The sequence below is a fragment of the Podarcis muralis genome, chromosome 1 (assembly GCF_964188315.1).
Source record: "Podarcis muralis chromosome 1, rPodMur119.hap1.1, whole genome shotgun sequence".
NCBI classification, from domain to species: domain Eukaryota; kingdom Metazoa; phylum Chordata; class Lepidosauria; order Squamata; family Lacertidae; genus Podarcis; species Podarcis muralis.
In genome coordinates, this window is record NC_135655.1 from 136,159,588 (window position 1) to 136,174,588 (window position 15,001).

General features: G+C 44.7%; 1 protein-coding gene across 1 annotated transcript in view; it reads right to left on the reverse strand.

Annotated features, from left to right (window-relative positions):
• Positions 1–15,001, reverse strand: part of CPS1 (carbamoyl-phosphate synthase 1) — a 161,802-nt gene that overhangs the window by 24,304 nt on the left and 122,497 nt on the right. The window contains exons 28-33 of the mRNA XM_028704780.2: positions 12,753–12,828; positions 9,823–9,900; positions 8,756–8,863; positions 8,099–8,188; positions 4,627–4,797; positions 2,939–3,013 (exon numbers count right to left, since the gene is read on the reverse strand). Coding sequence (XP_028560613.2) covers positions 2,939–3,013; positions 4,627–4,797; positions 8,099–8,188; positions 8,756–8,863; positions 9,823–9,900; positions 12,753–12,828 — 598 coding nt within the window. The remainder of the gene's footprint in view (positions 1–2,938; positions 3,014–4,626; positions 4,798–8,098; positions 8,189–8,755; positions 8,864–9,822; positions 9,901–12,752; positions 12,829–15,001) is intronic.

Consider the following 15,001-nt stretch of genomic DNA (forward strand, 5'->3'; position numbering starts at 1 on the left):
GCCAATTTGCTGCAGTTAAGGATTGGACTACAATTGGAAGAGCAGAATAATATATTTTTTTAAATCTCTGAAATGAGCAGAATCGACAATATTCCAGTAATATATTTGCAATACTCTGCATGAAATATATCATATACCCTATAGATACTATATGTCAAAATTGAACACTTATGGTCCTATTCATCATATTTGTTTTGTAATTATTGTGAGTAAATCCATTGCATTCATCAGGACTTACTCCTGAGTTATAGAATAGGGCTGCATATGTCCCAGATTAATTTGAGGTGCTTGTGCATACAAATGTTTAGGATCACAAAGGTCTACATGGAGCCCCTTCATTTCCATTTAAAATACAACTCTCCCTTATTTTTAACACCTCAGCAGTGCCTACTGGCTATAATATGCATGTACATTTAATTGCCCTATCTAGAATGATTCTAGATAGAAGGGACCTTGAGGTCCCCTTGTCTCATCTCCTACTCATACCCATGGGTAGGCTTCACTGTGTGGGTAACATGAAACTCTCCCTCTTGAGCCTATGGGTCTGTGGGCTCACATGCATACAAGCACATAACCTTTCACCCACATCTGCAATCTTGTTCCCCTCTGAAGACGCCCATGTGCAGTTTCCAATTTTACACACCACAGCCTCAAGTAGAATTTGTGATTCCATGATCTAGTTCAGATTCTGGCATTGCAGGGAGTTGGACCAGGAGACCCTGGGGGTCCCTTCCAACTCCACAATTCCAAGATCCTATAGGAACCAAAGGTGTAATCGGATGGACAACCAAATGTTGATGCTGTCTAGCCACTCCATTGCTTTAATGCAAGGCATATGTGGATACACATTTGGGTAAATAATGATTCTTCTTCACCCCCACCCAACTACCTTGGACTACCTTGGACAACATGGCTATGTTTCCCCCTCTGAATTACCTTGCAAAAGGATGCACACATCTAGCCACTTTCAGCTTTTTCCCAATGGAAAATGAAACTGCAGTTTCCAGGTCAGTTTCTGAACCTGTTGAGATTACTGCAGCATCCCTAGATGGGTCAAATTTATAATCTCCACTTCTGGGTGACCTGATAAATTGGTCATCCTAGGAAGCCAGGAGGGAAGCGACTGCTAGCGCTGGCCAGCATTGCACCCTTTGCAGTTCTGGTATACAGAAAGGTTACTAGTGTTGCCCAAGGAGGAGGCTGGCCATGCATGGCTCAAGCAATGCATACTTAAAGGTAAAGGGGCCCCTGACCATTAGGCCCAGTCGTGCCCCACCCTGGCATTGCGGCGCTCATCTCGCTTTATTGGCCGAGGGAGCCGGCGAACAGCTTCCGGGTCATGTGGCCAGCAGGACTAAGCCGCTTCTGGCAAACCAGAGCAGCGCACGGAAACGCCGTTTATCTTCCCACCAGAGCAGTACCTATTTATCTACTTGCACTTTGACGTGCTTTCAAACTGCCAGGTTGGCAGGAGCAGGGACCGAGCAACGGGAGCTCACCCCGTCGCGGGGATTCGAACCGCCAACCTTCTGATCAGCAAGCCCTAGGCTCTGTGGTTTAACCCACAACGCCACCCGCATCCCTCTAATGCATACTTAGTGCTATAGAATAAAAGCCTTAAGGCACCTAACAAACGAACCCATAATAAAGGAACACGCAGTGGATTCCTTCCTCTCCTGAGATATGCTAATTAGAGTGAAGTTATGGAAACGATCCAGAAACGGTATTATATCTGCAACCATTCAGGGTTCGAAGAGTCCTACCTGTAGTTCTTTTTCTCCATTACACATCATGATGGTAACCAAAGCAACCATAAAAATATCACCCCAGGTATGTTACCCTGACGTAACTTCACAGTTCCAAAAAAGACCAAATATTCCTGTTTTGAAGTCTAGTGTTGTTTCTGTGACGCTGCATTAATGAGGATTTTGAAGGTTGTATATATTTGTCTGTCAGGAGCTGGCTAGGTATTTCATAAAATGTACTCTTTATCACTCTGGAATATTTACCAGAACCTGACAGCTCTCTGTGAGGAAAAACAAACAGGGAGTTCAGGCCTTTGCAATGATCATCGCAAATAGATAGGACTCAGACACAAATGAAGAGGGACATCCAGTGGTCAAAAAAAGTTATTTTCTGCAGATAATCAGTTTGGTTAGGAAAGGTTAGATGTATTTGCACTGGGTGGGGGGAAATGGCTTCCAAGGTCTACATTGCTTGTCCCCCCTGCCCTATCCCGAAGACACCTAGCAATTTAAGTACAGGTAACTCGCAACTTATGTGCATTAAACTTTTATGCATTCAGCTTTACATGCTTCGCAAACCTTTTAAACAAACAAAAAAAAAGCAAAAATTAAAAAGGAGGCAACCCCACCTGCCATTGCACCCAATGTGTTTTGACTACAGTATATGCAATTTTGGCTTTATGTGCTCTCCCCAGAATGTAATCCCACATAAGTTGAGAGTCACCTGTACAATAAAGATACCTTTAGTGAGGTGTCTTTTAAAAATGACCTACTCTCCAGTAAGAATCAGATTGTGGAAGCGCTGACTCAAGAGGGATCCTGGCCAGTAGAGTGAGTCAGCTGCCTTAAATGAACAACAGCTGAGGAGCTAGAAGGAGAGACTGCAATCTGAAGTCATATTTGAAGTAGAACTGTACAGTGGTACCTTGGTTTACGAATTTAATCCGTTCCGGAAGTCCATTCTTAAACTGAAGCCATTCTTAAACCGAAGTGTGCTTTCCCTAAGGAGGCCTCCCGCTGCCGGTGCCCTTCCACCGTTCAGATTCTGTTCTTAGACCGAGGTAAAGTTCGCAAACCGGGACACTACTTCCAGGTTTGCAGAGTTCATAAACCGAATAGTTCGTAAACAGGGCTGTTCTTAAACCGAGGTACCACTGTATTGACATTATGAGATAACATCTAAAAATTAGTACCTCCCCGGTGGATGCCATTTCACATCGGAGAATAGGGTCAACATCTCTCAGACGGGGCCAGGAGAACATTGGAGCCTAGAAAAAGAGAAAGAGAATACCGTAAATTGATGCGCCACTAAAATTGTGACATCAGCCCTCGCCCAACTTGTTACAGTGAGAGGTACGGAATTAAGTGCTCAAGAATTGCGCTTGCGGCAGAAATAGTAATGATTTTTCTAAGGCTTGCACATGCTGTGACCCAACAACCCAAGCGCAGCCCATGGGTGTTCCAGTGTGGCCAGCCAGGTGCTTGACCACTCTGCCACCCCAGCAAAAACATGGGGAAGAAACGCATGTACTCTGGCAGACTACAGTTCATATTTCCTTGGTCTGCATTTATACTGGTAGGTTGTAAATTTTGGAAACCTGTTCTTGGAGACTATTCATATTATGTGTACATGCTTAAAACATTTAGTACCATGTGGGTTGTTCAATGTGGGAAGAAATTAAATGTCATGTACTTCTATAACCCTAGGCTGAAATATGGTATCTGAAAATATTTCTCGTGTAAGTTATGTAATAAATATTTAAGCCTAAGGGTAAAATTGCTCTAGTTGCAGAGAGCAAGTGTGCCATGTTATGGCATCTAGGAACCCCTTCTGCCGATCTTAGCACCTAAAGGGGTCTGTGGGGAAGGAGGCAGCCTTTGAGGTATTGGGGGCCTGAGTCATTTAGGGCTTTAAACACTGAGCACTTTGAAGGGAGCCCAGAAATGAACTGGCAGCCATGAGGCTGTTTTAAAATAGGAGTTATATGGACTCTGAAGTGAACAGCAGCCAGTAACCTGGCTGCTGCACTTTGGACCAACTGAAGTTTATGAGTCATCTTCAAGGACAGCCAGGGATCCTCCTCTATTCACCAAGACATTTATACAAATACCCACAATTTTTCTTGCAACCTCATTCCCCTAAACTTGTCCAGTTATCCTTCTTTAGTGACAGGGTGGAAAACAGAGATGGACGGGGACAGACAATCCAACCCAGAGAAGCGGTTGTGATGGGTCCTCCTGTCTTGTGGCTGTGAGAGAGACGCAGGGAAGCCTCCCCCTCTTTGGCTTTTGACAAGTTTGGCTTGTGGCCAGATGTTTTGGGCTAGCTTTTTAAATGGGAGAGCAAAAGTTCAAAAGAAGACAGTATCAGGGTGTTGGTCTGGGGCACTTCAGGAGAAGGTAAAACTAATTAATAATAATGTGCTTAATATTTAAAAGGTTCTGTCAATCCCAAAGTGCCTGTTGAGATACTTCTAATTATTTCTGACATTTTAATAATCATACATGCCATAGGCACATAAAAGCATTTTGTTGCCTCCTAGATAGACAAATCCTGTGGTTGTGACTTCCATGCAAATAACTAAAGCAAAACACAGATATACAACAAAGCTTCTTTTGGGGTGGGAATAACCAGAGAGAAAGGGTCCAAAACTATGAAATCCAGGGTTAACCGCTTCTAGATACAGCAGTGTCACCTGTCTCCTTTTGGTTAAGCATGCCAGCTGCCTCTGCATACAATAAGGCTGCCAATATGCAAGAGTCATCCACTTTTGATGTTTCTAGTTTTTAATTCCAACCTTTACCCCCCCCCCCCTTTTGCCCATTGCATTCTCATCAGAGCTGAACATATCACATGAAGCCTTAACTGCTTCAGGCTTACCTTAATGCCCACGTAGTCTGAAGGAATCATGGGTTTTGGCAGCGCAGGAAGGGTGTCCTCATGGACTTGCTCCCCAGTCATCACTTTAGTGGCCACATCAATGAAATCAAGACCAAGAGATTTGGACACAAATGGGAAAGAGCGTGAAGCTCGCAGGTTGCACTCTATCACCTGAGGATGAGGCAGGGAAAGCACCTTTAAACCCCGCGCCCTCATTGTGAGGAAAGACAAATGCCTTCCTTGTAGTGTTAGCCACTGGCAACACTCAAAACGTTTCTGGAAGTTAGACCTCAATTTCCCACCATCTGAGAGTGAATAGAAATGACCACCTGCTATACTCAAAGCCGATGTAGGCAATAGCAAGAGGAAAGGCCTAGTAGGTTCTCAACACTTTCTGAGATCACATATTTTAAAGTCGGACAACCTGTATCCCCAAATGGTTAACCATTTCCTTCAGTTCATGTTTTGCAGGATGGGCAACATTTCCCATAACTGAACACTGCAGGCCCATAAAGCTAAATCGTCTTATTCTGTGGGCACTTTCAGGGGGAGCCACAAGAGAAGTGTATGTAAGAGTCAAGGGGGCAAGCGTGGCACATTTAAGAGTGACAGGACACTACCAATGGGCAATAACGATACAGGAGGGATGGCGAAGGGGAAACAAAGGATCTGTGGACAGGAAAGAATTAGACTGAAACCATAAGGGGATTGTTTCACGATACGTTGGGCCTCATCACTTTTCACTCTGAATTCCCAGCTCACATCAGAGAAGCAGGATAGGCTTTCATGAGAGTAGCTATGCTCCTTTATTGTAAGTACCGTATTTTTCGCTCTATAACACGCACCTGACCATAACACGCACATCGTTTTTAGAGGAGGAAAACAAGGGAAAAAACATTCTGAATGAAACAGTGGATGTATCATTTTTGTGCTTCATGCTGTGGCCACAGACATGTGATCTGATGGTGAATTTGGGGTGACCCAATGCAAAGATCCTGAGAATCCCTGTGGATCCATGCTTTGTAACCACGTTTTTGCACCATTGCAGCCCCAGGCAACAGTGGGTGCGTGCTTTTTTTGGTGCAGGCTGTAGCCATGGACATGCTATGTGATCTGATGGTGAATTTGGGGTGACCCAATGCAAAGATCCTGAGGATCCATGTGGCTCCATGCTTTTTAACCACGTTTTTGCACCATTGCAGCCCCAGGCAACAGTGGGTGCGTGATTTTTTTGGTGCAGGCTGTAGCCATGGACATGCTATGTGATCTGATGGTGAATTTGGGGTGACCCAATGCAAAGATCCTGAGGATCCATGTGGATCCATGCTTTTTAACCACGTTTTTGCACCATTGCAGCCCCAGGCAACAGTGGGTGCGTGATTTTTTTGGTGCAGGCTGTAGCCATGGACATGCTATGTGATCTGATGGTGAATTTGGGGTGACCCAATGCAAAGATCCTGAGGATCCATGTGGATCCATGCTTTTTAACCACGTTTTGCACCATTGCAGCCCCAGGCAACAATGGGTGCGTGATTTTGGGGGGGCAGGCTGTAGCCATGGACATGCTATGTGATCTGATGGTGAATTTGGGGTGACCCAATGCAAAGATCCTGAGGATCCATGTTGATCTATGCTTTGTAACCACATTTTAAGTGGGGAGCGAAGGAAAAACAAAGAAGGGACATGAGAGGGGTGTGCAGAGAAGCAGCTGGCTAAGAATGCTGGAGAGGGATTTAACGGGTGGGAGGAAAGAAAGGCAAAAGTTCCCCCCCAAGCCAGCCATCTCTCTCTCTCTCTCTCTCTCTCTCTCTCTCTCTCTCTCTCTCCCTCCCTCCCTCCCTCCCTCCCTCCCCCCTCTCTCTCCCTCCCCCCCTCTCTCCCTCTCTCTCCCCCCCCTCTCTCTCCCTCTCCCCCAGCAGCACCGGAGCACAGAGAGGAATTAGAAAGAACGACACTCTGCTTGCCTGGAGGGGAGGGGCTTTCCCTGCTCTTTGTTCCGTTTGAGCAAACCCAGCAAGGAAACAGAGGAGGGTGGGCAGTAAGACCCTGAGGCAGAATGCAGGAAAGCAGCCACTTCCTCTTTTCAGGTTTCCCTTCTCCGTGACTCGCGATTTGACTTTTGCTTGATTTTTTGGCTCCAGGGACCACACATTCGCTCTATAACACGCACAGACATTTCCCCTTCCTTTTTAGGAGAAAAAATCTGCGTGTTATAGAGGGGAAAATACGGTATATGAAAGAAAGTTGCATACAGGCTTAAAAACAGTGTGCTGTATTACAGCACATGCAGAAAGAAAAAGGTGCCATGCTCCTACTGTTATAAGGAGAGAAGGGGACTTTTTTTTTAACCTTGTAGGATTTGGGGCCATCCATAGTGTGAGTCTTTGAGGAGCACAAACAGAGGCTGAATTGCCCTTCTAGCCTTCAGAGAAGACTTTGATAATAATTGTTTGGACTGGGAGAGGGGACAAACAATAAATTTTAAAAATGTATATAGCAGCTTCAGCGGCCCCTGTAGAAGATCAGGAGAGAACATTTGATCTCCTCCCTTGCTCTGCTCCACAGTGGTCCCAACTCAATTCCCTTCCCCACAATGCTGTCTCCACTGGCCTCAAATGAGTTTTCCCTCCTGGTGCAAATAGTAGCTTCCTGAAGGAGGGAGGGTTTTCAACAATGGACCAAAAAGGAAAGGGTTAAACTCCCACTCCCACCTCCTGCAGTCCAAATATTGCTCTCCATCCCCCACTGCCATCTGCAATTAATATTTTTTTAAGCTGTCTATGCTAATTGCATTCATGCAATTAATGTCTTTCTTAGTTTGGTCGTGAAGTGCTGCAATAGCTGGGCCTGAGGGCTAGGAGTAAGTTTAGGCACTAGATTTTTTTGACATGGGGGTGAGAGCTCTATGAAAATGTCACCCTTTCAGTAAAACTGCTTTGAAGGCACACCATCTTCCTATGTTTTCTTCTATCCCTCTGCCTTCCGGTTTGCTCTCTAGCTATCCATAATGACCGTAGAAAGCAAAATAGGTATGTATTGTAGAGTCAAACTTGTGCTGTGCTAATAGGATGAGTCTCGTATAACATTCTTACCAATCTTATTTAGTGCTGATCTGATTTAAGCCCAGTACTGAGCTAACACACTTGCTGACAGACGGCAATTCTACAGAGCTTGCTTTATCCTCAAATTACTGCATTGTGTGGGCAGGCAGAGTTCTTTTCTCAAAATTGTATCACAGGGCGCCTTATAAAGTGGTGAATGGCAGAGTATCAGTGGTACAAAGACCCATGTAGCAGCAAACAAGGCAGATATTATGTGCCTAGCACTGTCCCACGCGGTGCAGCAAACAGCGGCAACAGCCTTGGTGATTTTTCACCCGGTGGGTATCAAGAAAAAGAGGGCTTTTGAAGGAGAGCTCCCTCTTTATTATGATGATGAGCCACTTTGTACATTGAGCTAAAATGGGTCTCACCAAGACTTCATTTCCCCGGATGAGAAACTGAACATTGAATGGTCCAGAGATAGCAAAGGCATCTGCAATCTTCCTGGTTGCAATTTTCACCTGAGAGAACAGAAGAAAGCATGTATTTACTCAGACAACCTCCTGCCCCCAAAAGTAAAACAACTACCACCGCAGCAACAACCTGAGAACCTGGAATTGGACAGCCACCGCTCCCTTGAACATCTTGCAGATAAGCGCTGGCTCTTCACTGTCAGAACTGCCCCAAATTACGCCTGAGAATGAGCTCAAAGTTGCATTTCCAGGCTTGCTTCATCACCCCCTAACTCCCCCTAACACAGCAAATAAAGGAAGCAGCCAGATATGCAACATGGAGGACCAGTAGGTCTCTCCATTACTTATGGATCAAGACGGTGCAAATAATGTTTCTCTGAGTTAACTTGCTTGCCCTGAGGCAGAATACATATTGGATTGCTGTAGTGCCTTAGCACAGAACATACACTAGCCTTTTCCTCTCTTTTTAAAACAAACTCTGTGAGAGCTACCAAATTCCACTCTGGTGGCCATAATTGTTTTCAGTGTGTCTCTAAAGAGTTTATTAGTATAGTTAATAGTGTCCACGGTCTAATGCTGCCCGTTATCATTAAAACGAAACAAAATCACGCTGACCTTCTCCAAGGCTCCTTGGCTAATCGTTTGTGCAGGGAACATCAATGTAGCATCTCCAGAGTGAACACCAGCATCTTCCACATGCTCAGAAACAGCATGACAGATAACCTGCTCAAAAAAAGAGCCAGTAAAAGTGTTAGTATGTAATAGCAAACTGTGGTAGCTAAAATGGCTGTGAGCCAGTGCTTCGTGGTTAAATAAGCTGTACAATGTTTAAACCTTGTTATCTGCTAACGACTGTTATCCCCAAATATCTTCTCTCTTCACTTACCAGCCTTCTAATTTAACAGTCCAATTCTATACATTTCTACTCAAAAGCAAACCTGCTGAATTCCACAGGACTTATAGTGCTGCAGCCTATTATCGTTTAAATATTTTGTTTTACTTAGGTCCAAGCTATCTGAAAGATTGTATTCCCACATATGAACATACCTGGAATGTTGGGTCCTCACTCCTGCCCTATTTTATAGGGTTTTTGTAAGGACTACAAAGTACCTCAAACACAGTATACGAATGAATGCTTACTATTTTTATTTACTTCTATGTGTTATGCCAGGCTGTTTTACAATATGGTGATGCTTGCAGTGGATGCCGGGAATTAGAGATCTCTGTGCACAATTACTGTACCATGGCATAATGGAGAGCCATTCCAGATCCATCACAGAATTCAGCTAACATTTTTCAAACTCTCAGGGGCAATCTAAGATATCCTCTGTCTGCTATGTGTGAACTGATGAGTCTTGTTTCAAGCTTTGGCCTGGTTGGAATGGGTCCTTGAATTCTGATAACGCATTTTGCTTGCGTAGATGGAGATGAGAGAGGCATGTGCAGTTGTGCATAGTAACAAGCCTATTGTCCATGCATTGCTCCACCCACTTTTGCCGACCACCTCTGGCATGTGTTCCCTGAAAGGTTTCCCAGAAGAGAATATTGCCCCCATTGTGAAACGGGCTCCGCATCCCTGATCTAGAACTTGGAATGAAACATTTGTTAAGCTGCTTTAATATTCCGTCTGTAAATCCTGGGAAGTATTTTTTTTAAGCATTATTTAAGGAAGAGGTTTGTACCTTTCCATTCTTTGCAACAGCATCCATTTCCACTTCCCGAGCTCCTTCAATGAATTTTGTCAGCACAACAGGGTGTTCCTATTGATATCACAAGGAAGAAAAAAATATACATCCTGTATGACTATGATTTGGCACTGTGTTAGTAACTGGCATGAATTCTAGTATTTGAAATATTTCAGTAGAAAGAAAGGATGGGGGGGGGGGAGTCATTGTAACAGAATCAGTCTTAGCAAGTTTGCAGCCCCCTCTTGGCTATGGAGTTGACATTTGGAAATGAACTGAAAATTGCCATAATGATTTGCAGCCTACATGGCATAAGAGCTGGGCTCTTTGAAAACCGAGCTTCTTCTGAGAATGTGAAAATCCAGTCCAGAAAATGGAAGCGTCTCTAAATGGGAAAACATGAGTTCTATCTCAGCTTAAGCATTAGGAAACCCGCACTGATGGGGTGGGGTTAAAGTTGTTGCAATTGTTTGTAGCTGAGAAAAGTTTAATAAAGTTGTGGCCCTCCAACAAACACATTCTGGGGAGTGTGAGTAATGGCGGCTGCTGCTTCTACATACGCAAAATGAGTTATTATTACTCGGGAATCATGTGCAATTAAAGAACATTAGCAGGAAAGATTCACAGACTGGCTTAAGAACTTTCATGTAATTTCAATATGTTGTCTGAAAACAAACTCTTTAATCTTCCTTTCTTCACGCCTCTTCTACAGCTTCATCCTATACTGTACATCACTACCAATGGCAGTTACAGACGCAAGTCAGCAGAACGTATAATTGTTTAATACTGCACATAACGATTGCTCAGGATCTGTTTCCTGGGCATTGCCGTATGCTATTAATTCTCCTTAAAATTACAGACTACACTTTTCTTACTCTAACTGAACATCACCCAGCACACCAATCAAACTTACCGTATTTTTCGCCCTATAGGACGCACTTTTCCCCCTCCAAAAATGAAGGGGAAATGTGTGTGCGTCTTATGGGGCGAATGCAGGCTTTCCCGGGCTTCCTGCAGCTCTGCGCCACCGTCCCGATCCCGGCGCGAAGCCGCGCGGGGCTCCGGAGGGTGGCGCAGAGCTGCCTGCGCTCCCGGGCTTCCTGCAGCTCTGCGCCACCCTCCCGATCCCGGCGCGAAGATAGGGTCATCTCCCGGGTCCTGGACTGGGTGTGGAGGGGATGGCCCGGCAGCAGCCCCGGGCCAGAATTCGCCGGCTACACAACCTGCAAACATGAACTGTCGGCCCACAAGGGGTGCCTGTTATGGGGAAGCAGGGTCATTGTTCCCCAGCCCCTCCGCAAAAGGGTCTTCACAGCCCTACACGAGACACACCCAGGGGTAGTGAGAATGAAGGCCCTTGCCAGGAGTTATGTGTGGTGGCTGGGGATCAACGGAGAGATAGAGGTCTGGGTCAAACACTGCCAGGCCTGCCAAGAATCCCGCCCAGATCCCCCAAGGGCCCCAGTCCAGTCCTGGGAGTCCGCCCGAGCACCATGGTCACGCCTGGACTTCGCTGGCCCCTTTCAGGGGAAAACATTCTTCATAGTGGTGGACTCCTACACCAAATGGCTGGAAGTCGCACTGGTACCGTCCACTTCCACGTCCGCAGCCATCCGGGTACTACGCAGGCTGTTTGCAACCCACGGGCTCCCTGACACTCTCGTCTCAGACAACGGGACTGCATTTACGTCAGGAGAATTCCAAACCTTCACAGCGCAGAACGCCATCCGCCACATCCATTCAGAGCCATTCTACCCTGCCACCAATGGCCAAGCAGAACGCATGGTGCAGACCACCAAAGCCGCATGACGCAAGGGGATTGGGAGTACCGCCTTGCCACATTCCTTCTAGCACAGCACAGCACCCCCAGCCCAACGACTGGCCAGAGCCCCGCTGAACTACTAATGGGTCGGCACCTTGCAATCAGATGGGGGGCAATGCTGGCGCCGCCACTGCGACCAGATACGGCGACGATTCCCGGGAGAAAACCAGGAGGAGGACAGGTCAGAGGAGTCCTAAGGGAACAGTGGGGCAGTGAGGCCCATAGAGCACAAGGGGCCAGCAGGAGAGGCAGAATCAGTAAATACAGAGAGGACACGCGAGATCGAAAGGACACCGGAACCAGAACTACGACTGAGCGAGCAGGTTGCACCAGACCAAACAGCCCCATCACAGCCAGCATCCTTGGAACAAGAGCCAGAACCTGAACCCCGGACCAGGGAACACCCTAGGCCGCAACGCATACGTAGGCCGCCGGCATACCTCGAGGACTATGAATGCGACCTCCCGGGCAGGACTGGAACTTAGAGGGGAGGGGTGTTATGTACTGAGTTGAATAGGATCCAAACTGCAGCAGTCTGATTGGTCCTAGAACAATAGGATCCAAAATGCAGCAGTCTGATTGGTCCTAGAACAATAGGATTCAGAATGCAGCAGTCTGATTGGTCCTAGAACAATGCAGCAGTATGATTGGTCGGCAGGAGCCACCCAATCTTGCTCCAGATAGAAGTGAATCCACAACCTGATTGGCCTACAGGAGAATTCCGGAATTAGCCAATCACGTGCAGCCCATTGTTTAAATAATGTATATAAAGCAGATACTTTGAGGGGACTTTCATTCATCCTCACCACTATGAGCTGAATAAAGAGCATGAAATCACTTTGCGACTCTGAGTATATTTCAACATCCATGTGCATACACACTACTACTACGAATTTACAAATGCCTTAATCTTTTACTGTTACTATTAGAAATCAAAGGCACCTTTGTAAGAAGGAATGTTCCAAGTATCAAACAAGTTCCCAAATTAAGAGTGTAGGAACATGCAAGACTTCATGTGGATAAGCAAATTTAATCATATTCAAGTTTCCTAAAACAAATAAAAATCAAATGAGTGGAGGGAAATGAGGACAGTGTTGTATAATACCTGTGAAACTCTGGTTGCCTCTGCCAAGAACTTTTTCATCTCTTTTTCTGTATGGACTACATTCATTGCTGAGCCACTATGAAGAAAGAGGGTAGGGAAAGGTTAAAGATACTGTCATATCACACTTTTCATCTTCGGAAACTGTATTCTATTCAACTCATCCTCCCAGTTCTTTCTTAAGCTGAAAGGATAAAGCAACACTTCACCAAAGGTAAACAATATTGAACTTACCCCTAAAAAGGTGAGTGCCCCCAAGAATATACCAAATCAGGGGGAAGGATTATTGACTAAAGATTGTGTAAAAAGTCTGGTTCTCCCCAAGATCTACTCTTGCTCAATCATTTGCAATGGTTTCACAGGGAAGAACTTGGCATTGCTGAAAACAACAGTGTGTGAAATGCTAATTCTAGGACAATAAGTTTTCAGCTTGGTTTGTCATCCATATTTGATCTTCCTTCATAGTGGGTTATTTCACACAAAGCCCAAACAATTCCTTTTTGGAATCACAAGAATCATGTCAGAGAAAGTTGAGAATGAGTGGACCTATTGTTTGTCATATCAAAATACAATGCCAACACAAATATTCACAGTTTTCTCAAGGTTTGTTATTTCTGAATTTGGGGTTTGGTCAGCTATAATATCTGTGAGATACAGTAGTTTAGGTACACTGGAAAAAAACAGGTAGGTGGGGATTCAGTTCACCCTCCTCCCACCCCCCCACAAGCCATCTATGCATTCTCTTTACGTAGTTGCTTTGCTATTTTCTAAAATCCTCAACATGGTGATTTTCAGCTCATGGTTTGCACTCTTGCCAGATGGGGTGCCTTCAGAACAATATTTTTTATGGAAAAAGTCATCATGAAATTCCACCTTGAAAATATCCTTGTAAAGAGGATATGAACTTCCTGTTCAGAAACAAGGATGAAGCCATTATTCAAATTCATGCTCTATCCTGAGTTATCTAGCTAAAACATACAATCTCTGTGACATTATATGGTATTCTCACACATTGCCTGGGGCCAACCCAGCAATATTTTTGATTTTCACAAACCCATAGATCTTGACGTTTGGCCTGAAAGAGACAGCCCTGGTTTGTTTTAAACTATGGTTCAATGCAATGTGTGAACAAGGTCTGTCTGTGAACTAAGAGTCTGTCTAGGTGAACTGTTTATAGAGTATGCTCTTGTCTTTTTAAAAATTTCTTCCATACCATCAGAATGATTCCTACTCTTTTTGAAGAATGAGACCAGATTTTGTTATCTGCACCATTTAAGGATCTTCTGCTCCTGAAACATCACAAAACCTCCCTTCGCTGTTTTGGTATTCAACCAGTAAAAATCTGACTTATGTCCAGATGCCTTTTCTTTAGAATAATTTTACCCTTGATATTCCAGAATTCTCTAATTGTTCTGCCTATAAAAATTGGGTTATGAGTGCGTGTATGTAGGTTTTTCTTTTTTAACCATTTCACCCTCTGCATTCTGAAATTCTTTAAATTCTTCTGTCAGTAAAAATCTGACTCTTGCTAGTGCCCACCCGCTGCCTTGATGCCTAACCCCAGAATTTCAAAGAATCATAGAGTTGGAAGGGACCACGAGGACCATTGCTTGAACCCATGATCCTGAGATTAAGTGTCTCATGCTCCACCAACTGAGATATTCCCTCAGGGTGGAATAATGAGAATAATAATGATAATAATAATTCTACCCCACCCATCTGGTTGGATTTCCCCAGCCACTCTGGGTGGCTTCCAACAGAAGGTTTAAAAATACATTAAAACATCAAGCGTTAAAAATTTCCCTAAACAGCTGCAATACCGCCTGAAGTGACTCAGAAGTGGCACAAAACAGGTGTTGCTCAGGCACCATATGAAACAGCAGGAATACACCCAATACATTCCACACTACTGAACATATAGCAGGATCATACTGAATCTTCCTTGAAATATTGCAGTCTGGTGCCTATGTTATTCTGGAATACCAGCAGAAGAAAACACCACCACCACTGTGTGGAACCATACAGCAAAATCCAAAAAGACAGAAGTGCTGCAAAATCCCTGTCCAGAAGAGCCCAAAGGTGGCAAATGCCTAACCTATTTGTGAAACACCTTTTCCCCTTAAGAGAAATTGGTGTTTGAAATGCTTTTGGAATTCGACACAGTTTTGTCTATGTAGTTGGTACTGTTGCTCTTTCATACCAAAATTTTAACCACTATGCTGCATCAGTTCTTGTACAATACGTCATATTAT